We start from the raw sequence: 23,042 nt of genomic DNA, 5'->3' as shown, positions 1-23,042 counted from the left end.
ACTCATGTCCAAATTCCTGCCCGCTCCCCATAACCCTTTATTCCCTTTACTTCTAGGAAACTGTCTATTTCTGTTTTAAATTTATGAAATGATGTAGCTTCTACAGCTTTTTGGGGCAGCATATTTCATGGACCTACCACCCTCTGAGTGAAGTAGTTCCTCCTCATCTCAGTTTTGAAAGAGCAGCCCCTTATTCTAAGACTATGCCCCCTAGTTCTAGTTTCACCCATCATCGGGAACATTCTCCCCGCATCCACCCGATCCAACCCCTTCACAATCTTATATGTTTCAATAAGATCGCCTCTCATTCTTCTGAACTCCAATGAGTAGAGTCCCAATCTACTCAACCTCTCCTCATATGTCCATCCCCTCATCCCCGGGATTAACCGAGTGAACCTTCTTTGTACTGACTCGAGAGCGAGTATGTCTTTTCTTAAGTATGGACACCAAAACTGTATGCAGTATTCCAGGTGCGGTCTCACCAATACCTTGTACAACTGAAGCAATACCTCCCTATTTTTATATTCTATCCCCCTAGCAATGAAAGCCAACATTCCATTGGCCTTCTTAATCACTTGCTGCACCTGCATACTAACCTTTTGAGTTTCGTGCACCAGGACCCCCAGATCCCTTTGTACTTCAGTACTTTCCAGTTTCTTGCCATTAAGATAATAACTTGCTCTACGATTTTTCCTGCCAAAGTGCATAACCTCACACTTTCCAGTATTGTATTCCATCTGCCAAATCTCTGCCCACTTACTTAGCCTGTCTATGTCCCCTTGCAGGTTTTTTATGTCCTCCTCACTCACTACTTTCCCTCCCATCTTAGTATCATCTGCAAACTTTGATATGTTACACTCGGTCCCCTCCTCCAAATCGTTAATATAGATTGTAAAGAGTTGGGGACCCAGCACTGACCCCTGTGGAACACCACTAGTTACTGATTGCCAGTCCGAGAATGAACCATTTATCCCAACTCTCTGCCTTCTGTTAGATAGCCAATCCTCTATCCATGCCAGAATATTACCCCCAATCCTGTGATTTTTTATCTTAAGCAATAATCTTTTGTGTGGCACCTTGTCAAATGCCTTTTGGAAGTCTAAATACACTACGTCCACTGGTTCCCCTTTATCCACCCTATATGTTACTTCCTCAAAGAACTCCAACAAATTTGTCAAACATGACTTCCCCTTCATAAAACCATGCTGACTTTGTCCTAGTAAATTATGATTATCCAAATGTCCTGTTTACTGTCTCCTTAATAATGGACTCCAATATTTTACCTACCACAGATGTTAGGCTAACCGGTCTATAGTTTCCAGCCTTCTGTCTACTGCCCTTTTTAAATAAGGGCGTTACATTAGCAGTTTTCCAGTCTGCCGCGACCTTTGCTGAGTCCAGGGAGTTTTGGAAAATTATTACCAATGCATCCACAATCCCTACCGCCACTTCCCTCAAGACCCTAGGATGTAAGCCATCAGGTCCAGGTGATTTATCCGCCTTGAGTCCCATTATTTTACCGAGTACCACTTCCTTAGTGATTTTGATCGTGTTTAGCTCCTGCCCCCCCTATAGCCCCCTGTTTGTCCAGTGTTGGGATATTCTTAGTGTCTTCTACTGTAAAGACTGATACAAAATATTCATTCAGTGTTTTTGCCATCTCCATATTACCCACCATTAATTTCCCAGTCTCATCCTCTAAGGGACCAACATTTACTTTAGCCACCCTTTTTCTTTTTATATAACTATAAAAACTCTTACTATCTGTTTTTATATTTTTTGCTCATTTACTTTCATAATCTATCTTCCCTTTCTTAATCAATCTTTTTGTTATTTTTTGCTGTCTTTTAAAGTTTTCCCAACCCTCAATCCTCCCACTAGATTTGGCTACCTTATATGCCCTTGTTTTTAGTCGAATACTATCCTTAATTTCTTTACTTAGCCATGGATGGCTGTCTTTTCTTTTACACCCTTTTCTCAGTGGAATATATATTTTTTGGAAGTTGTAAAATAACTCCTTAAATGTACACCACTGATCATGTATCGTCTTACCCTTTAATCTATTTTCCCAATCCACTCTACTCAATTCCGCTCTCATACCTTCATAGCCTCCTTTATTCAAGCTTAGCACGCTTGTTTGAGATCCAACCTTCTCACCCTCTAATTGAATATGGAATTCAACCATGTTATGGTCACTCATTCCAAGGGGATCCTTTACTAGGACATTTTTAATTAATCCTGTCTCGTTACACAGGACCAGATCTAAGGTTGCTTGCCCCCTGGTCGGTTCAGTTACATACTGCTCAAGAAACCCATCCCTAATACACTCAATGAACTCATCCTCAAGGCAGCCCTGCCCAATTTGATTTGTCCAATTAATATGATAGTTAAAATCCCCCATAATTATAGATGCTCCCTTATTACAAGCCTCAACTATTTCCTGATTGATACTCCGTCCAACAGAGTTGCAACTGTTCGGAGGCCTATAGACTACGCCCACTAGTGTTTTTTTCCCCTTATTATTCCTTACCTCCACCCAAACTGTTTCATTATCCTGATCTTTTGACCCAATATCATTTCTCTGTATTACAGTGATTCCTTCCTTTATTAACATAGCCACCCCACCTCCCCTTCCTTCCTGCCTGTCCTTCCTGATTGTTAAATAACCTGGTATGTTTAATTCCCAGGCATTGTCACCCTGCAGCCATGTTTCTGTAATGGCCACAAGATAATACCCATATGTAGTTATTTGTGCCATTAACTTGTCTATTTTGTTACGAATGCTATGTGCATTCAGATAGAAAACTTTCAAATATGTTTTGTGACACTTAGTTCCTGCTTTTGCCCTTTTTATTACTTTACCTTTTACTCCATACCTTCTGCCCCTTCCTGACATGCTCTGGTTTTTAATTTCCCCACTGCTACCTAAGTCTATGACCTTCTCTGTTGTCATTTTTATTATTTGCTCTCTAGGAACCTCCCCCCCACTAGTTAGTTTAAAGCCCTCTCTACAGCCCTAGTTATATGATCCGCCAGGACTCTAGTCCCAGCACTAGCCAAGTGAAGCCCGTCCCAACGGAACAGCTCCCTCCTGCCCCAGTACTGGTGCCAGTGTCCCAGGAAGCAAAACCCATTTCTTCCACACCAGTCTTTGAGCCACGCATTTAACTCTCTAATTTTATTTGTCCTAGCCAAATTCGCTCGTTGCTCAGGTAATCAGAGATTATTACCCTTGAGGTTCTGTTTTTTAATTTGACCCCTAGCTGCTCATACTCCTTTAACAGAACCGGCTCCCTAGTCCTATCTACGTCGTTTGTACCAACATGGACCACGACAACTGGATCCACCCCCTCCCACTGCAAGTTTTTTTCCAGCCCAGAGGAGATGTCCTTAACCCTGGCACCGGGTAGGCAACACAGCCTTCGGGACTCTCGCTCTCGGCTGCAGAGAACTCTATCCCCCTAATAATACTATCCCCTACCACTACAACATTTCTATTTACTCCCTCCTCTTGAATGGCCCCCCGTTCCACAGTGTTGTGGCCAGGTTGCTCATCCTCCCTGCAGTCCCTGCTCCTGTCCCCACAGGGAGTAAGAACCTCGAACCTGTTGGTCAAGAGCAAGGGCTGCGGCTCCTCCAGCTCTACCTCCTGGATCCCCGTACCTGTCTCACTCGTAGTCACACCGTCCTGTCCCTGACCATGGGCTACATCTGAATTACTTAACTTCATAGGTGTGACCACCTCCTGATACACAGAGTCCAGGTACTTCTCCCCCTCCCTGATGTGTCGCAGTGCCTGAAGCTCAGACTCCAGCTCATCAACACGGAGCTGGAGTTCCTGTAGCAGCAGACACTTGTTACAGACGTAATCACCATGAGCCTCAATGGGGTTCACTGGCTCCCACATCTCGCAACAGTAACACATCACCTGCTCCATTCTATGTAATTAATTAAATTTTTTATTGTTAGTTATGGACACCCTCTGCCCGATTTTAGATGCTAGTATCCCCTTTAATTAATTGGATTTAAATTAAATCAATCCCTCTAGTTACACCAGTTAAATGGTTTACCAACAGTCACTCTGCACCAGAAAGGCCTTGGTACACCACAGCAACCTTAAAAACTATAAACCACAAACTTAAAGTTTTAAAACGAGAGAAATACTCCAACCAATCACCTACCTGTTTTGTGGTGACGTCACACCTTGAATACTTTTTACCTCTCTCCTTGCCTGAGATTGGAGATTGGTATGCCTACCTGAGCCTCTGGGGCCTCTTGTAGTCGCTCTGCCGCACTTCTCCGCCTCCACCCGCTGCCGGTGCCGCACTGAGGCCTACCTGAGCCTGTGGGGCCTCTTGTAGTCGCGCTGCTCCGCCTCCACCCGCTGCCGATGCCGCACTGAGGCCTACCTGAGCCTCTGGGGCCTCTTGTAGTCGCTCTGCCGCGCTGCTCCTCCTCCACCCGCTGCCGATGCCGCACTGAGGCCTACCTGAGCTTCTGGGGCCTCTTGTAGTCGCTCTGCCGCGCTGCTCCGCCTCCACCCGCTGCCGATGCCGCACTGAGGCCTACCTGAGCCTCTGGGGCCTCTTGTAGTCGCTCTGCCGCGCTGCTCCGCCACAGAAGGCAGTTGAGGCAAATTCATTAAATATATTGAAGAAGGAGTTAGATATATTTCTTAAGGCTAAAGGGATCAAGGGATATGGGGAGAAGGCAGGGACAGGGTACTGAGTTTGGATGATCAGCCATGATCTCATTGAATGGCGGAGCAGGCTCGAGGGGCCGAATGGCCTACTCCTGCTCCTATCATCTATGTTTATCCCAATATTGCCAGATTCTAAAGTAATATTACCAATGTCCCTGGTAATACTACTATGCATAACCCCTCAGTTCATATAAAACTGCCATGGGTGATCTACTAATGTTGTGGAAAATGCATCTGTTGATGTCAATTCCATTAAATGTAATAATTTTTTTATTGCAGACAAAATTTGACTCGGGGACTCTGCTTCTTAGCACGCACAGATTACTTTGGAGAGACCAAAAAATACATGTAAGTTTCTTGAAAATAGGTTCAATTGCATTGTGAAGTTAAAAAGATTACTACTGCCAATACTTTGCTAAAATAACGTGTTTGACTTTTGAAAAGATTGCACACCAATAACAACTTGCATTTATATATCGCCTTTAACATAGTAAAACGCCCCAAGGCGCTTCACAGGAGCGTTATCAGACAAAATTTGACGCTGAGCCACACAAGGGGATATTAGAACACATGACCAAAAACTTGGTCAAAGAGTTTGGTTTTAAGGAATGTCTTAAAGGAGGAGAGAGGTGTGAGTCTTGGGGAGGGAATTCCAGAGCTGAGGGCCCAGGCAGCTGTTGGCGCGGCCGCCAATGGTGGAGTGATTAAAATCAGGGATGCGCAAGAGGCCAGAATTTTGGACGGTTGTAGGGCTGGAGAAGGTTACAGAGATAGGGAGGGGGCGAAGCCATGGAGGGATTTGAAAGCAAGGATGAGAATTTTACATTCCTCTAAGTAAATGTTGGGAAGACGGTGGCTTTGGTCTTCCCAGTATTTACTTAGAGGAAATTTCCGCTCATCCAGGACTGAATGTCAGACAACAACAACAACATCTTGTATTTATAAATCAAGACAGTGGAGGGGTCAAGAGAGGTGGTAGTGAGGTAGGGCTGGGTGTCATCAGCATACATGGGGAACCTGACGTTTTCAGATAATGTCGTCGAGGGGCAGCATTTTGATGAGAAATGGAGGGGACCAAGGATAGATCCTTGGGGGACTCCAGAGGTAATGGTGCAGGAGTGGGAAGATTCTCTGGCTACGACTGGATAGATAGGAATGGAACCAGGTGAGGGCAGAACCACCCAGCTGGACAACGGAGGAGAGGCGTTGGAGGAGGATGCCGTTTGAAACATGTATATATATATTTCAAATTTTACCAATTTGACGCAAGATTTAGCCAGTCTGTACAGCTGAACGTTCATGTGGAAGGGGATAGGGTGACACTTTTGTGCAGCAGAGGTCTGGAGTACCCATTACAATAAGGAACTGCCATAAGATTTGCAACACTTGTACAGAATAATAACTAGAAACAGAAGTTGTATTTCCACTGATCTCATCTCCCAGTGAAAAGGGACATCACCAAATCAGCTGACCATCACTACTCGTGATTAGTTACTTGGCCCGAGTATTAGCGAAAATATTTATAATTTCATACGGAGGATCATGAAGTGTTTTATTCATAACACTTTTTTTCCATTAATGTAAAAAAAGATCATTTTAATGAATCCAAGTTTTGTAGTTTAAGAAAATCAGGTATTGTGGACTGGGGGGATTATGGTCCAAGTTCAGCCTCAGCTGGCATGATTGTGCATCTCTTGCCTTTCCCACCCTGCCGACCAGTAAGTGAGTTGCTGATTTCACATGGGTTGCCACAACACTGAATAGTGAGAGACCCTTGGTCTATGGGAGGGACTATTTTAACCCCAGTCATATTTCAGTAGTCCATCTTGCTGGTCTCCTGTCAGGATTGTCTGAGAACAAGCGTGTAGGAAGGATAGATAGCCTGAGAAACTACAATAAATTTATTAAGAAAAACCAAACAAAACTGAAAACACATCTGAATTTTTTTTTTTGGTGTCTCGCTCTGTTTACTTTCTAGTTTATCAAACTGTAGCTCAGACAGTGTGGGGGAAGCAATTTGAAAGAAAGAACTTTGTAATAAGTGTTTGTTATTCCAGGGATGTTACAGTTAAACGTAAAATCTAGAATTATTTTATTTTTATTCTAAGTTGCAGTAATCATGATAAGTGGATTGAAATTCAAAAATGATGAGATCTCATCGTTAATAAAATGAGACCACACGTGGGCATATTGAAAATTATAGACACAACATCAAAAAACAATCATCCTTCATTCTTTTCAGTAGTCATTTTTGAAAAATAATGAAGGTAATTCAGTAGTAATTCTTTTTGTATGGGTTTATCTTTGTCACATTGTCGGCGAGCAGTGTGTTATTTTTAGCATTTTGTTGCATCATTCTATACTTTAATCTTTACTAAATCAAAACACTGAAAATAAGTTGTTATTTGCAAGTTGCACTGTTCAAATTGAAAATGCTGATGGGATTTCACCACTAAACTACTTTCCTTTTGTTATTACCGCAGGATTGCTGCGTCACTTTACCTTTGTCGCAGATTATCTTCTTTGAAGAACAGGCAGCTGGAATAGGAAAAAGGTCAGGCTTTACAATCAAATACTTCAGAAACTTCTGTCAATCTACCTTCTATATCCTTTCCCATGGTCCTGTAAAACTGATGTTCAAATCCAAAGAACCACTGATTTTATTTATTTGATGATGTAATTTTTTCTAAATTGTGGGGGTGAAATTCCTCGGATTGATAATTTTACTGGAAAAAGTCAGCTTTCGTATAAAACAGGAAATCCCAGACTTTCCTGCCCCCAGCAAAATGATCAGAAGGCAAAATTTCATGCCCAGTAATTGTACAGCACGTTAATGCTGTAACCTAGTGTGCCATAGAATGGTGGGATACAGGGAGTTCCGATGTCAGCTGGATGGGATGGAGGTGTTGGGTGCTGGGAGGGGGTGTGGCGTGGGGGATTAATGGGGAGAATGCTGAGTAAATTGCACTGGGTTTTCACATAGCAGCCAGTATATTTAGCCTGGGAACAATTCATCAGTGCATTATTGGATGGAGAATTGAACATGATGTGGCAGGCCATCTAAAATTCTGCAGTTTTTTTTTTATTCGCTTATGGGACTTGGGCGTCGCTGGTAAGGCTAGCATTTATTGCCCATCCCTAGTTGCCCTTGTGAAGATGGTGGTGAGCCGCCGCCTTGAACCGCTGCAGTCCATGTGGTGATGGTACTCCCACAGTGCTGTTAGGTAGGGAGTTCCAGGATTTTGACCCAGTGATGATGAAAGATCGGCGATATACTTCTAAGTCAGGATGGTGTATGACTTGGAGGGAAACTTGGAGGTGGTGGTGTTCCCATGCGCCTGCTGCCCTTGTCCTTCTAGGTGGAAGAGGTCGCGGGTTTGGGAGGTGCTGCCGAAGAAGCCTTGGCGAGTTGCTGCAGTGCATCTTGACGATGGTACACACTGCAGCCACAGTACGCTGGTGGTGGAAGGAGTGAATGTTTAAGGTGATGGATGGGGTGCCAATCAAATGGGCTGCTTTGTCCTGTATGGTGTCGAGCTTCTTGAGTGTTGTTGCAGCTGCACTCATCCAGGCAAGTGGAGAGTATTCCATCACACTCCTTACTTGTCTCTTGTAGATGGTGGAAAGGCTTTGGGGAGTCAGGAGGTGAGACACTCGCCACAGAATACCTAGCCTCTGACCTGCTCTTGTTGCCACAGTATTTATGTGGCTGGTCCAGTTAAGTTTCTGGTCAATGGTGACCCCCAGGATGTTGATGGTGGAGGATTCAGCGATGGTAATGCCATTGAATGTCAAGGGGAGGTGGTTAGACTCTCGCTTGTTGGAGATAGTCATTGCCTGGCACTTGTGGCGTGAATGTTACCTGCCACTCATCAGCCCAAAGCTGAACGTTGTCCAGGTCTTGTTGCATGCTGGCATGGACTACTTCATTATCTGAGGAGTCGTGAATGGCGCTGAACACTGTGCAGTCATCAGCAAACATCCCCATTTCTGACCTTATGTTGGAGGGAAGGTCATTAATGAAGCAGCTGAAGATGGTTGGGCCTAGGACACTGCCCTGAGGAACTCCTGCAGCGATGTCCTGGGGCTGTGATGATTGACCTTCAATCACCACAACTATCTTCCTTTGTGCTAGGTATGACTCCAGCCAGTGGAGTGTTTTCCCCCGATTCCTATTGATTTCAGTTTTACTAGGGCTCCTTGATAGAAACATAGAAGATAGGAGCAGGAGTAGGCCATTCGGCCCCTCGAGCCTGCTCCGCCAGTCAATGAGATCATGGCTGATCATCCAAATTCAGTACCCTGTCCCTGCCTTCTCCCCACATCCCTTGATCCCTTTAGCCTTAAGAAATATATCTAACTCCTTCTTGAATATATTTAATGAATTGCCTTCTGTGGTAGATAATTCCACAGGTTCACCACTCTCTGGGTGAAGAAATTCCTCCTCATCTCTGTTGTAAATGGCTTACCCCTTATCCTTAGACTGTGACCCCCTGGTTCTGGACTCCCCGGCCATCGGGAACATCTTTCCTGCATCTAGTCTGTCTAGTCCTGTTAGAATTTTATAAGTTTCAATGAGATCCCCTCTCATTCTTCTAAACTCCAGCGAGTATAAGCCCAATCAACCCAATCTCTCCTCATACGTCATTCCTGCCATCCCAGGTGTCAGTCTGGTGAATCTTCGCTGCACTCCCTCCATGGCAAGAACATCTTTCCTCGGATAAGGCGACCAAAACTGCACACAATACTCAAGGTGGGGTCTCACCAAGGCCCTGTACAACTGCAGCAAGACATCCTTGTTCTTGTACTCGAACCCTCTCGCTATGAAGGCCAACATACCATTTGCCGCCTTAACCGCCTGCTGCACCTGCATGCTTGCCTTCAGCGACTGGTGCACAAGGACACCCAGGTCTTGTTGCACTTCCCCTTCTCCCAATCTATTGCCATTCAGATAATAATCTGCCTTCCTGTTTTTGCCAGCAAAGTGGATAACCTCGCATTTATCCACATTATACTGCATCTGCCATGCTTCTGCCCAATCACCCAACCTATCCAAATCATACTGGAGTTTCTCGGCATCCTCCTCACAGCACACACGCCCACCCAGCTTTGTGTCATCTGCAAACTTGGAGATATTACATCTAGTTCCCTTGTCTAGATCATTTATATATATCGTGAATAGCTGGGGTCCTAGGAACGATCCCTGTGGTACCCCAGTAGTCACTGTCTGCCACTCGGAAAAAGAGCTGTTTATTCCAACTCTTTGCTTCCTGTCTGCTAACCAGTTCTTTATCCAAGTCAGTACCTTGCCCCCAATCCCATGTGCCTTAACTTTACACGCTAATCTCTTATGCGGGACCTTATCGAAAGCCTTCTGAAAGTCCAAATACACCACATCCACTGGTTCTCCCTTATCTATTCTACCAGTTACATCCTCAAAAAATTCCAGTAGATTAGTCAAGCACGATTTACCTTTTGTAAATCCATGTTGACTTTGTCCAATCCTGTCACTGTTTTCCAAGTGCTCTGCTATTACATCTTTTATAATAATGGACTCCAGCATTTTTCCCGCTACCGATGTCAGACTTACCGGTCTAGAATTCCCCGTTTTCTCTCTACCACCTTTTTTGAATAGTGGGGTAACATTAGCTACCCTCCAATCCATGGAAACTGTTCCAGAGTCTATCTATTTTGGAAGATGACCAGCAATACATCTACTATTTCTAGGGCCACTTCCTTAAGTACCCTAGGATGTAGATTATCAGGCCCTGGGGATTTATCGGCCTTCAATCCTGTCAATTTCCCTAACACCATTTCCCTACAAATACTGATTTCTTTCAGTTCCTCTCTCGCATTAGACCCTATGTTCCCTGACATTTCTGGGAGGTTATTTGTGTCCTCCTTTGTGAAGACAGAACCAAAGTATGTATTTAATTGGTCTGCCATTTCTTTGTTCCCCATTATAAATTCCCCTGATTCTGACTGCAAGGGACCTACGCTTGACTTCACCAATCTTTTTCTCTTCACATATCTATAAAAGCTTTTACAGTCAGTTTTTATGTTCCCTGAAAGCTTACTCTCATACTCTATTTTCACCCTCTTAATTAATCCGTTTGCCCTCCTTTGCTGAATCCTAAACTGCTCCCAATCCTCAGGTTTACTGCTTTTTCTGGCCAATTTATATGTCCTCTCCTTGGATCTTATGTTATCCGTAATTTCCCTTGTTAGCCACAGTTGAGTCACCTTTTTTGTTTTATTTTTATGCCAAACAGGGATGAACAAATTCTGTAGTTCATCCATGCGATCTTTGAATGTTTGCCATTGCCTATTCACCGTCGACCCTTTGAGTAACATTCCCCAATCAATCCTACCCAACTCGTGCCTCATACCATCGTAGTTTCCTTTATTTAAATTCAGGACCCTAGTCTCTGGGTCAACTACTTCACTCTCCATCTTAATGAAGAATTCTATCATATTATGATCGCTCCGACCCAAGGGGCCTCGCACAACAAGATTGCTAATTAATCCTTTCTCATTACATAATACCCAGTCTAAGATGGCCTGATCTCTAGTTGGTTCCTCGACATATTGGTCCAGGAAACCATCCCGTATACACTCCAGGAATTCCTCCTCCACAGTATTGTTACTAATTTGGTTAGCCCAATCTATATGTAGATTAAAGTCACCCATGATAACTGCTGTGCCCTTATTGCACGTGTCTCTAATTTTCCGTTTAATGCCATCCCCAACCTCCGCATTACTGTTTGGAGGTCTGTATACCACTCCCACTAACGTTTTCTGCCCCTTGGTATTTCTCAGTTCTACCCATACAGATTCCACATCATCAGAGCTAATATCCTTCCTTTCAATTGTGTTAATCCCCTCTTTAACCAGCAATGCTACCCCACCTCCTTTTCCTTTTTGCCTATCTTTCCTGAATATTGAATACCCCTGGATGTTGAGTTCCCAGCCTTGGTCACCCTGGAGCCATGTTTCCGTAATCCCAATCATATCATATCCGTTTACCTCTATTTGCGCAGCTAATTCATCCACCTTATTACGAATGCTCCTCGCATTAAGACACAAGGCCTTCGGGCTTGTTTTTTTAACACTCTTACACCTTTTAGAATTATTATTTACTGTGGCCATGTTTGATTTAAACCCTTGATTTCTCTGACTGCCACTTTTGTTTTTCTCCTTACTGTCTTTTGCTTCTGTCCTTGTTTCCCTTTCCTCTGTCTCGCTGCTCATGTTCCCAACCCCCCGCCATTTTAGTTTAAACCCTCCCCCAGAGCACTAGCAAACACTCCCCCTAGGACATCGGTCCCGGTCCTGCCCAGGTGCAAACCATCCGGTTTGTACTGGTCCCACCTCCCCCAGAACCGGTTCCAATGTTCCAGGAATTTGAATCCCTCCCCCTTGCACCATTCCTCTAGCCACGTATTCATCTGAAATATCCTTCTATTTCTACTCTGACTAGCACGTGGCACTGGTAGCAATCCTGAGATTACTACCTTTTTGAGGTCCTATTTTTTAAATTTACCTCCTAACTCCCTATATTCAGCTTTTAGGACCTCATCCCATTTTTTACCTATATCGTTGGTACCTATATGCACCATGACCGCTGGCTGTTCACCCTCCCCTTCCAAAATGTTCTGCAGCTGCTCTGAGACACTCGGTCAAATGCTGCTTTGATGTCAAGGGCAGTCACTCTCACCTCACCTCTGGAATTCAGCTTCTTTGCCCATGTTTGGACCAAGGCTGTAATGAGGTCGGGAGCTGAGTGGTCTTGGCGGAACCCAAATTGGGCATCAGTGAGCAGGTTATTGGTGAGTAAGTGCCGCTTGATAGCACTGTCGGTGACACCTTCCATTTCTTTGCTGATGATTGAGAGTAGACTGATGGAACGGTAATTGGCCGGGCTGGATTTGTCCTGCTTTTTGTGGACAGGACATACCTGGGCAGTTTTCCACATTGTTGGATAGATGCCAGTGTTGTAGCTGTACTGGAACAACTTGGCTAGAGGCGTGGCTTGTTCTGGAGCACAAGTCTTCAGCACGATAACCGGGATGTTGTCGGGACCCATAGCCTCTGCTGTATCCAGTGCGCTCAGCCGTTTCTTGATATTACGTGGAGTGAATCGAATTGGCTGAAGAATGGCTTCTGTGATGGTGGCGACCTCGGGAGTAGGCCGATATGGATCAGCCACTCGGCACTTCTGGCTGAAGATGGTTGCAAATGCTTCACTCTTGTCTTTTGCACTCGTGCTGGGCTCCACCATCATTGAGGATGGGGATATTCATGCAGCCTCCTCCTCCCGTTAGTTGTTTAATGGTCCACCACCATTCACGACTTGAAGCGGCAGGACTGCAGAGCTTTGATCTGATCTGTTGATTGTGCGATTGCTTAGCCCTGTCTATAGCATGCTGCTTCCGCTTTTTAGCATGCATGTAGTCCTGTGTTGCAGCTTCCCCAGGTTGGCACCTCATTTTTAGGTACGCCTGGTGCTGCTCCCGGCATGCTATTCTACACTCCTTATTGAACCAGGGTTGGTCCCCTGGCTTGGTGGTAATGGTAGAGTGAGGGATATGCCGGGTAATGAGTTTTTGCTAATTTCAATGCTAATTTCTTCAGCAAGTCCAAGAAATTGTGCAGCATGGGAATAGATTCAATTTTAAAATTATTATCCTGGTATTCAGATCCCTCAATGGCCTTGCCTACCTCCGTAACCTTGTCCAGTCCCACAACGCTTCAAGAACTCGGTGTTCCTCCAACTCTGGCCTCTTGTGCAACTCCCAATTTCCTTCTCCCCACCATTGACGTCTGCCTTCAGCCATCTAGGCCCTAAGTCCTCCCCAAACCTCTTCGTCTCTCTCACCTCTCCTGCTTTAAGATGCTGTGTAAAACCTACCTCTTTGGCTAAATGTTTGGTCACCTGTCCTAATGTCTTCTACTTTGGTTCGGTGCCAATTTCTGTCTGATTCCGCACCTGTGAAGCACCTTGAGACTTTAACTACATTAAAGGCGCTATATAAATACAAGTTGTTGTTGGTTTGGGAATTTAGGAACAGTAGTAGGCCATTCAGCCCATTGCACACTAGTGGTCTTCGGAACGCTGTACCATATCCTCATAGAGGATAGTGACTGTGAAAATATACAGTCAAGTAATATTAGGCCTGAAAGCAGATGCAGTCAACATGAATAATTTACAATTGGCATATGAAGAACACCCACTGAAAAATAGGCCAATTAATTTTTAATACAACTACTTCAACTTATTATGTAAGAAGTCACACAACACCAGGTTATAGTCCAACAGTTTTATTTGAAATCACAAGCTTTCGGAGCGCTGCTCCTTCATCAGGTGAAGTGGAGAGATGCATAAAGACACAGCTTATATAGTCAGAGGATAATGCCAGATGATTACAGGTAATCTTTCTAACTGCCATTTATCACACCTCGGCAGAGAGATAATCACAGCGATCAAAGGTGTGAATGGTGTCCAAACAGGTTAGTCAGGAAAACATTACATCAAAGAACAATGAGGTGGGGTCACAAGGGGTCAAATGTTGCAGATGCTGGGGTCTGTATGAAAAACAAAAAACAGACAAAAAAAACTTTTTTTTTGTTGCTGGAAATCACAGCAGGTCCGGCCGCATCTGTGTAGAGAGAACAAGCCAACGACGACTCGAGTCTGGGTGACCCTACGTCAGGTGGGGTTACATGTAGCGTGATTGGCGGTTAGGATCAGATCAGCCATGATCTTATTGAATGGCGGAGCAGGCTCGAGGGGCCGATTGGCCTACTCCTACTCCTATTTATAATGTTCTTGTGTTTTTATGACATGAACCCAAGATCGCGGTTGAGGCCGTCCTCATGAGTGCGGAACTTGGCTATCAGTTTCTGCTCAACGATTTTGCGTTGTCGTGTTTCTCGAAGGCCGCCTTGGAGAATGCTTACCCGAAGATCGGAGGCTGAATGTCCTTGACTGCTGAAGTGTTCCCCGACTGGGGATTGTTGCGCGGTGTCCGTTCATCCGTTGTCGCAGTGTCTGCATGGTCTCGCCGATGTACCATGCTCCGGGGCATCCTTTCCTGCAACGTATGAGGTAGACAACGTTGGCCGAGTCACATGAGTATGTACCATGTACCTGGTGGGTGGTGTCCTCACGTGTGATGATGGTATCTGTGTTGATGATCTGGCATGTCTTGCAGAGGTTGCCGTGGCAGGGTTGTGTGGTGTCGTGGTCGCTGTTCTCCTGAAAGCTGGGTAATTTGCTGCGAACGATGGTCTGTTTGAGGTTAGGCGGCTGTTTGAAGGCGAGTAGTGAAGGTGTGGGGATGGCCTTAGTGAGGTGTTCGTCGTCATCGATGACATGTTGAAGGCTGCGAAGAACATGGCGTAGTTTCTCCGCTCCGGGGAAGTACTGGACGACGAAGGGTACTCTTGGTTGTGTCCCGTGTTTGTCATCTGAGGAGGTCTATGCGATTTTTTGCTGTGGCCCGTTGGAACTGTCGATCGACGAGTCGAGCGTCATATCCCGTTCTTACGAGGGCGTCTTTCAGCGTCTGTAGGTGTCCATCGCGTTCCTCCTCATCTGAGCAGATCCTGTGTATTCACAGGGTTTGTCCATAGGGGATGGCTTCTTTAACGTGATTAGGGTGGAAGCTGGAGAAGTGGAACATCCTGAGGTTGTCCTTGGGCTTGCGGTAGAGTGAAGTGCTGAGGTGTCCGTCTTTGATGGAGATTCGTGTGTCCAAGAATGAAACCGATTCTGAGGAGTAGTCCATAGTGAGTTTGATGGTGAGATGGAACTTGTTGATGTTATCGTGTAGTCTTTTCAGTGATTCTTTGCCGTGGGTCCATAGGAAGAAAATGTCGTCTATGTATCTGGTGTATAGCGTTGGTTGGAGGTCCTGTGCAGCGAAGAAGTCTTGCTCGAACTTGTGCATGAAGATGTTGGCATATTGGGGTGCGAATTTGGTCCCTATGGCTGTTCCGTGTGTTTGGGTGAAGAACTGGTTGTCGAAGGTGAAGACATTGTGGTCAAGGATGAAGCAGATGAGTTGTAGGATGGTGTCTGGAGATTGGCGGCTGTTGGTGTTGAGTACTGAGGTTGTCGCAGCGATGCCGTTATCGTGGGGGATACTGGTGTAGAGTGCCGAGACGTCCATCGTGGCGAGGAGTGTTCCTGGTTCAATTGGTCCGTGGGTGCTGAGTTTCTGTAAGAAATCTGTAGTGTCGCGACAGAAGCTGGGGGTTCCCTGTACGATGGGTTTCAGGATGCCCTCGACGTATCCAGAGAGGTTCTCACACAGGGTTCCGTTGCCTGATACGATAGGACGTCCGGGTGTGTTGGCTTTGTGTATCTTTGGGAGGCAGTAGAAGTCTCCCACGCAGGGAGTATGTGGGATGAGAGCGCGTAGGATGCTTTGAAGGTCTGGATTGAAGGTCTTGATCAGTCTGTTGAGTTGGCGGGTGTGTTCTTGGTCAGGTCTGCGGGTAACTGTCTGTAGTGTTCCTGGTTGTCCAGTTGTCGGTATGCTTCTTTGCAATAGTCCGTTCTGTTCTGTATGACGATGGCTCCTCCTTTGTCTGCTGGTTTGATGACGGTGTTGTGCTCGGGTGACATTCTGGACTGTCTTATGAGTGCGGCTGATGAATCTGGCATTGATGCATCTCCTGACAGCTTGAGCATACATGTCAAGCTTAGGGCAGCGACCCTCCGGAGGGGTCCAATTTGACTCTTTCTTCTTCGGTTGCTGCACTGCAGATCCCTCTGTTTGCTGTTCCGGATCATTGGTTGTCTCATTGGGTTCGCTGCTGACATATTGGGATTTGTTGAAGAATTCCCGGAGCCTTATTCTCCTGATGAATTCCTCTGTGTCTGCCGCGAGACCGATGGGGTCCATTTTGGTGGTGGGGCAGAAATTGAGCCCTCGGCTGAGAACTTCAATTTCGTCTGGTTGAAGGGTGCGGTCGGACAAGTTGACGATGGACTTCCCTGTGGTTTCAACTGTGGTACCGGGGGAGGCTTGGGTGCTGCTGGTGGTGATGCCGAGTTTCTCAAGCTTCCTGTTTTTGATGTGCATGTAGGCAGTGTAGTTCCGTTGCCTCGTCTGTTTGGCGGTGCCTCGTAGCTGGTCTGCTGTGTCCTGAGCACAGGCTGAGAATATGGACTCTATCTCAGTTTCGAGGTTGCGGCGTCTGCTGTAGAGCTGGTGTATGAGATGGTTGAGGAGTGTGCGAGAGATACGACGGCAGAGTCTCTCAGCGTAGTCTGTGTTGTAGGTCGACTTGAGTGGGTTCGTGATCTGTAGTCCTTTCGGGATCTTGTCTGCTTTCTTGCATCTCTGTAGAAACTTGATGTCTGTGTCGATATGCGCGATCTTCTTGGAGATCCTCTCCACTTTGAGCCGGCAGTTTGTGGTGTCGATAGTAGCCATTATTGCTTACAGGTGAAATGTAAATGTATCTTTCCACTCATCTCTTGAATCCCATGTTGCAATTGGTTATTCATTTCTTTGGTATGTTGGCCTTCATATCAAGGGGGTTCGAGTATAGGAATAGGGATACCTTACTACAGCTGTACAAGGTGCTGGTGAGACCGCATCTGGAGTATTGTGTACAGTTTTGGTCGCCCCATCTGCGGAAGGATGTTCTTGCCATGGAAAGAGTGCAGCGGCGATTCACCAGGCTGATACCTGGAATGGCGGGAATGACCTACGAGGAGAGATTGAATAGTTTGGGCTTGTACTCACTGGAGTTTAGAAGATTGAGAGGGGATCTCATCGAAACATATAAAATTATGGCAGGCCTGGACAGGCTGAATTCAGAGAGAATGTTTCCAATGGCAGGGGAGCACAGAACCAGGGGCCACAGTCTAAAAATAGCGGGCAAATCATTTAAAACAGAGATGAGGAAGAATTTCTTCACTCAAAGAGTGGTGAGCCTGTGGAATTCCCTGCCACAGAGGGCTGTGAAGGCTAATTCAATAAATATTTTCAAGAGAGAATTGGATATATTTCTGAAGGCTAAGGGGATTAAGGGTTACGGAGAAAAGGCGGGGACGGGGTACTGAACTGATAAGATCAGCTATGATCTCAGACGAAGATCAGCCATGATCTCATTGAATGGCGGAGCAGGCTCGAAGGGCCGAATGGCCTACTCCTGTTCCTATCTCTATGTTTCTATGTTTACCTATGTTTTCCCAACTCCTCATCTCTGTCTCTTTCTGTATAGGAAACACAGGAACAGGAGAAGGCCATTCAGCCCCTCAAGCCTGTTCCACCATTCAACTAGATCATGGCTGATCTGTTTCTTAACTCCATTTACCCGCCTTGGCTCTGTAACCCTTCATACCCCAAAAATCTATCAATCTCAGTTTTGAAATTTTCAATTGACCTAGCCTCAACAACTTTTTGGGAGCAAGTTCCCGATTTCTACTACTATGTGTGAGATGAAGTGCTTTCTGACATCTCCCCGGAACGGCCGAGCTCTGATTTTAAGGTCATGCCCCCTTGTTCTAGACCCTCCCACCAGAGGAAATAGTTTCTCACTATCTATTCTATCAACTCCTTTGATCATCTTAAAGACTTCAATTAGATCACCTCTTAATCTTCTATATTTAAGAGAATACAAGACTAGTCTATGGAACCTGCCATAATTTAACCCTTTTAGCCTTGGTATAATGGTGAATCTGTGCTGCACCCCCTCCCTGCCAAGATAGCCTTCCTGAGGTGCAGTGCCCAGAACTGAATGCACTGCTGCAGACGGGGTCTAACCAGAGCGCTCTCCAGCTGGAACATCGCTTCCATCCCTTTGTATTCCAGTCCTCTTGAGATAAAGGCCAACATTCCATTAGCGTTTTAATTATTTTTTGTACCTGTCTGCTAACTTTTCATTATTTCTGTACGTAGATCCCTAAATCTCTCTGCTCATCCACCGTTCCTAGCTTCTCGCCATTTAGAAAATACTCTGATCTATCTCTCTTGGGTCCAAAGTGGATGACTTCACACTTTGCTACATTGAACTCCATTTGTCACAGTTTTGCTCACTCACTTAATCTATTCATGACCCATTGCAACTTTCAGCTTCCATCTACACTATTTACTGTGCCACCTAACTTAGTGCCATCAGCAAACTTAGATATACGGCTCTCTATTCCTTCATCCAAGTCATTTATAAATATAGTGACAAGCTGAGGCCCCAGGACAGATCCCTGCGGGACACCACTAGTCACATTCTGCCAATTGGAGTACATACCCATTCTCCCTACTTTGTCTCCTATCTCCTAACCAATTCCCTATCCAAGCCTCCAATTCCATGCACTCTCATTTCTGTTAACAGTCTCTTATGTGGAACCTTGTTGAATGTCTTCTGGAAGTCCATATAAAATAACATCCATAGGCACTCCCTTATCTACCACGTCCGTTACCACCTCAAAAAGTTCAACTAGGTTCGTTAGACATGACTCACCTTTTACAAATCCATGCTGGCTCTCTCTGATCAGTTCATATTTGTCCAAATACTCAGTTACTCTCTCCCTAATAACAGATTCTAGTAACTTCCCCACAACTGACGTTCGACTAATAGGCTTATAATTTCCTGGTTTATCTCTCCTACTCTTAAATAATGGAGTGACATTCTCAATCTCACTGCAGTTATTTTATAAATACTGTATAAAATTATACTAAACTGGTGGCTTTTGTTTAGAAAATTGGGCAATTTCAAACTATCTGAAAGTTGTTTACTGTGCTAAGTCTTTGAGCCCCTATGTAATGCTTAGCTGTTTACAGTAATGGCTGCCACTTAATATTTAGGTGAAAAACCAGGTAAAACAGCTAACCAGATGAGACAGCTAGGTGTTGAATGGCAGGTAACCAGTATTTGATGTACCAGTAGCTGGTGTTTTGAGTCTGAATGGTGTCGGACAGCAATCTTCTAATCCAATTAAATTGTAGCTCATTAACCCCCATGTATTTTACACTTTCCGCACTTCACCTGCTAAACTTTCCAATCCGTGTTATTGTTAGGCTGATAGTTACCCATTTAAAAATTGGTATTAATGCCAGTTGCAATATCCATTTGAGATCAGTTGAATTACATAATCCGTGTACATAATTGCCTGCAGTTGAAGCCAGTAAAGTGTGAAATGCATTGCAGTTAATAAGATGCAAATCTATCAATATTAGAAGATAAGTATCAATTGACACCATTTAGACACAGAGCAGTTGATAGTAGTACACCAGACATTGGTTCTAATACAATTATAATGGGGAAAACCAAGACAAAAAGCAGCAGAGACAACAGGACAGAAATTCTGTGATTATGGAATCACAGGCCACAAAGGGCCCTGTCGGGCGGGGAGAGGATTGAAAGGTGATAGGGTGAGGACCTAAAAAGAGAGTTTAAGTTTGAAATGGCAGGGTGGGGGGGCGGGTAGGAAATGGAAATTATTTGTACAAAATATGTTGGTTAGAGAAATAAAACATAAGTTACTCTTAAATGGAAAAAGATAGGCAAAGTGAATTACAATGGCCTGGATTTTGCAGTGGGTAATGACGGCAAACTGTCAGCATTTGCCATTATTAGCCCTCTGGAACTGACTGTAACTTCAGGATTTAGCGCGTGTGCAGATAAACACTGAAATCCTGAAGCTGCGGTCAGTCATTCACTGCTCCAACACAGGCTGTGCTGTACCGCCCCCCCCCCCCCCATAGCCGCCAGTCAGTGGAACTGACGAAAACTTGAGCTTTTCCGCGCTAATATCACTGTTAAATACCCCATTAAATGTTGAGCCTTGTTGGAATAGGTGTAACTGGGGTTTTAACAGTGTATTGACTGCTAAACAACCATTCTGGCCATGAAAATCTAATTTTTATATTTGTGGAATGCCAAATTTCTCCATTATGATAAAAAATTACTAGATTTAAAAAAAAAATAAACAAGTTTTTAAAAAGTTTGTTCATGGGATTAAGGTAGAAACTGAAATACCATGTGTCTGTCCCAATCCTTATTTCACTCTAACATTTTAAAAAAAGTGCAGATAATCAGTGCTTTTCATTTCCTGGTTTGCTGTCTGTGAGAATTCTTCAATTCGGCAGCTTGATGATGTCACAGCTGCAGCTCACTAGGAATCCCCTATTGACAGCGCTACAATCAATTACACGTCGAGAAACCTAAAGTTTTCGCCACAGAGATCCTGCAATCTCTGTGGGCAGCTTTCTTCGAGATCTGTGGCCATTGCTGCTGACCGCAAGTTATGTATGGAGTGATTTATTTATTTGAAAGCTCATCCTCGTTATTGCTGTAATTCATCCTTAGTAAGATTTTTCTTGAGTTCAAGCTTTTGTCTACAAATTGAAGATTAACTTTCTGGAGCTCCCTACACTCTACGGATTTGCATGATGTGATTGTATGGAAAATATACTCTCAGAAATGTGGTATTATTGTACTGCATGTATGGTCTGTTTCTTGTTTCTGCTAATTGCCAGTTAGTTCTGTGGAATCACTGTGGCCTTTAACTATATCTGAAGTAATTTGACTATATCTAGCCTCAAAGGCCCCATTAAAAAAAATGGAAACTCATGAGTTTCATAGTGAAACGAGAGGAGGATTGAAATCAAAAACAGAAAAAAGGCCGTCTTATTTTCAGAGAGACATTATTTCAAATTTGGAATAGAAACTTGGGTAATATTTGTTCCAAGAGATTCTATGTTTATATAATTTTCATACTTAAAAGGATAGTGTGGTGTGTTTCTCTTGGCAGTAGAAAGAACTGAAGCTTTTGTTTTGCTAGGAAGCGTGTGCTTTAACAAAGGTTTTACAGTAATTAATGAGTTTAGTTTATTATTCTTCTGGGAAGGGCCTGCAATCTTTTGGCAGTTGATCTTTTGGCTTTCCTAGATTAATGATGACTATCCGGAAAAGGAGGGCGAGTTGAGGGGAAATTGATAAAACATAGCAATACAACTTGACAGTACAGCAGGTGGTCAGGTTTGTTGTTCAGGTCTGGAATTGTGATAGTTAATCATTTCCAGCAGAGTCAGATGTGAGAGGTTTGTGGACACACCACCCTTATCTTTCCAGTATTTTAAAAACAATAAGTGTAACATCAATAACTATGTTTCACATCACCCTAAATAAAGAGCACATTAAATATTAAAATATTAAATAGGTTTTCAATATTTGTGTTTATAAAAAAAAAAAATAATAATATAAGGCTTTTATTTGGTACATTTAAAATGTGACACTAGGACTTGCCAGAGAATCACCTGCAATTGCTTCTCTTCCTGCTCCCGCACCATTTCCTCAGGTGTCCTCCAAGGATCTATCCTTGGTCCCCTTCTATTTCTCATCTACATGCTGCCCCTCGGCGACATCATCTGAAAACACAGTGTCAGTTTCCACATGTACGCTGATGGCACCCACCTCTACCTCACCACCACCTCTCTTGAACCCGCCACTATCTCTAAATTGTCAGACTGCTTGTCCAACATCCAGTACTGGATGAGCAGAAATTTCCTCCAACTAAATACTGGGAAGACCGAAGCCATTGTCTTCAGTCCCCGCCACAAACTCCGTTCCCTAGCCACCGACTCCATCGCTCTTCCTGGTAACTGTCTGAGGGTGAACCAGATTGTTTGCAACCTGGGTGTTGTATTTGACCCCGGGTTAAGCTTCCAACCCATGTATCTGCACCATCACTAAGACCATCTACTTCCACCTCCGTAACATCACCCGACCCTGCTCTGCCTCAGCTCACCTGCTGCTGAAACCCTCATGTAGGCCTTTGTCACCTCTAGACTGGACTATTCCAATGCTCTCCTGGGCGGCCTCCCATCTTCCACCCTCCATAAACTTCAGCTCATCCAAAATTCTGCTGCCCGTATCATAAGAACATAAGAAATAGGAGCAGGAGTAGTCCATACGGCCCCTCGAGCCTACTCCGCCATTCAATAAGATCATGGCTGATCTTCGACCTCAACTCCACTTTCCCGCCTGATCCCCATATCCCTTGCGTGTGTCCTAACTTGCACCAAGTCCCGTTCACCCATCAACCCTACATTGGCTCCCGGTTGAGCAACATCTCGATTTTAAAATTCTCATCCTTGTTTTCAAATCCCTCCATGGCCTCACCCCTTCTTATCACTGTAACCTCCTTCAGCCCGAGAACCCTCCGAAATATCTGCACTCCTCCAATTTTGGCCTCTTGCACACCCCAGATTTTCATTGCTCCACCATTGGCGGCTGTGTCTTCAGCTGGGTAGGCCCTAAGCTCTGGAACTCTCTGCCTCTCTCTCCTCCTTTAAGACACTCTTTAAAACCTACCTCTTTG

At 44.6% G+C, this 23,042-nt stretch overlaps 1 protein-coding gene across 3 annotated transcripts in view; it reads left to right on the top strand.

The window, feature by feature from the left end:
- Positions 1-23,042, top strand: part of vps36 (vacuolar protein sorting 36 homolog) — a 100,650-nt gene that overhangs the window by 28,278 nt on the left and 49,330 nt on the right. For all 3 annotated transcript variants that reach the window (XM_085999432.1, XM_085999433.1, XM_085999431.1), the window contains exons 2-3: positions 4,982-5,050; positions 7,186-7,256. In XM_085999432.1, the coding sequence (XP_085855558.1) occupies positions 4,982-5,050; positions 7,186-7,256 (140 nt within the window). The remainder of the gene's footprint in view (positions 1-4,981; positions 5,051-7,185; positions 7,257-23,042) is intronic.

This window comes from Somniosus microcephalus, chromosome 10 (assembly GCF_052327205.1).
Source record: "Somniosus microcephalus isolate GS21.2 chromosome 10, FLI_Smic_1.0, whole genome shotgun sequence".
In the NCBI taxonomy this organism is placed as follows: domain Eukaryota; kingdom Metazoa; phylum Chordata; class Chondrichthyes; order Squaliformes; family Somniosidae; genus Somniosus; species Somniosus microcephalus.
Note: the sequence above shows the minus strand (reverse complement) of the source record. Positions and strands in the feature narration are given on the sequence as shown.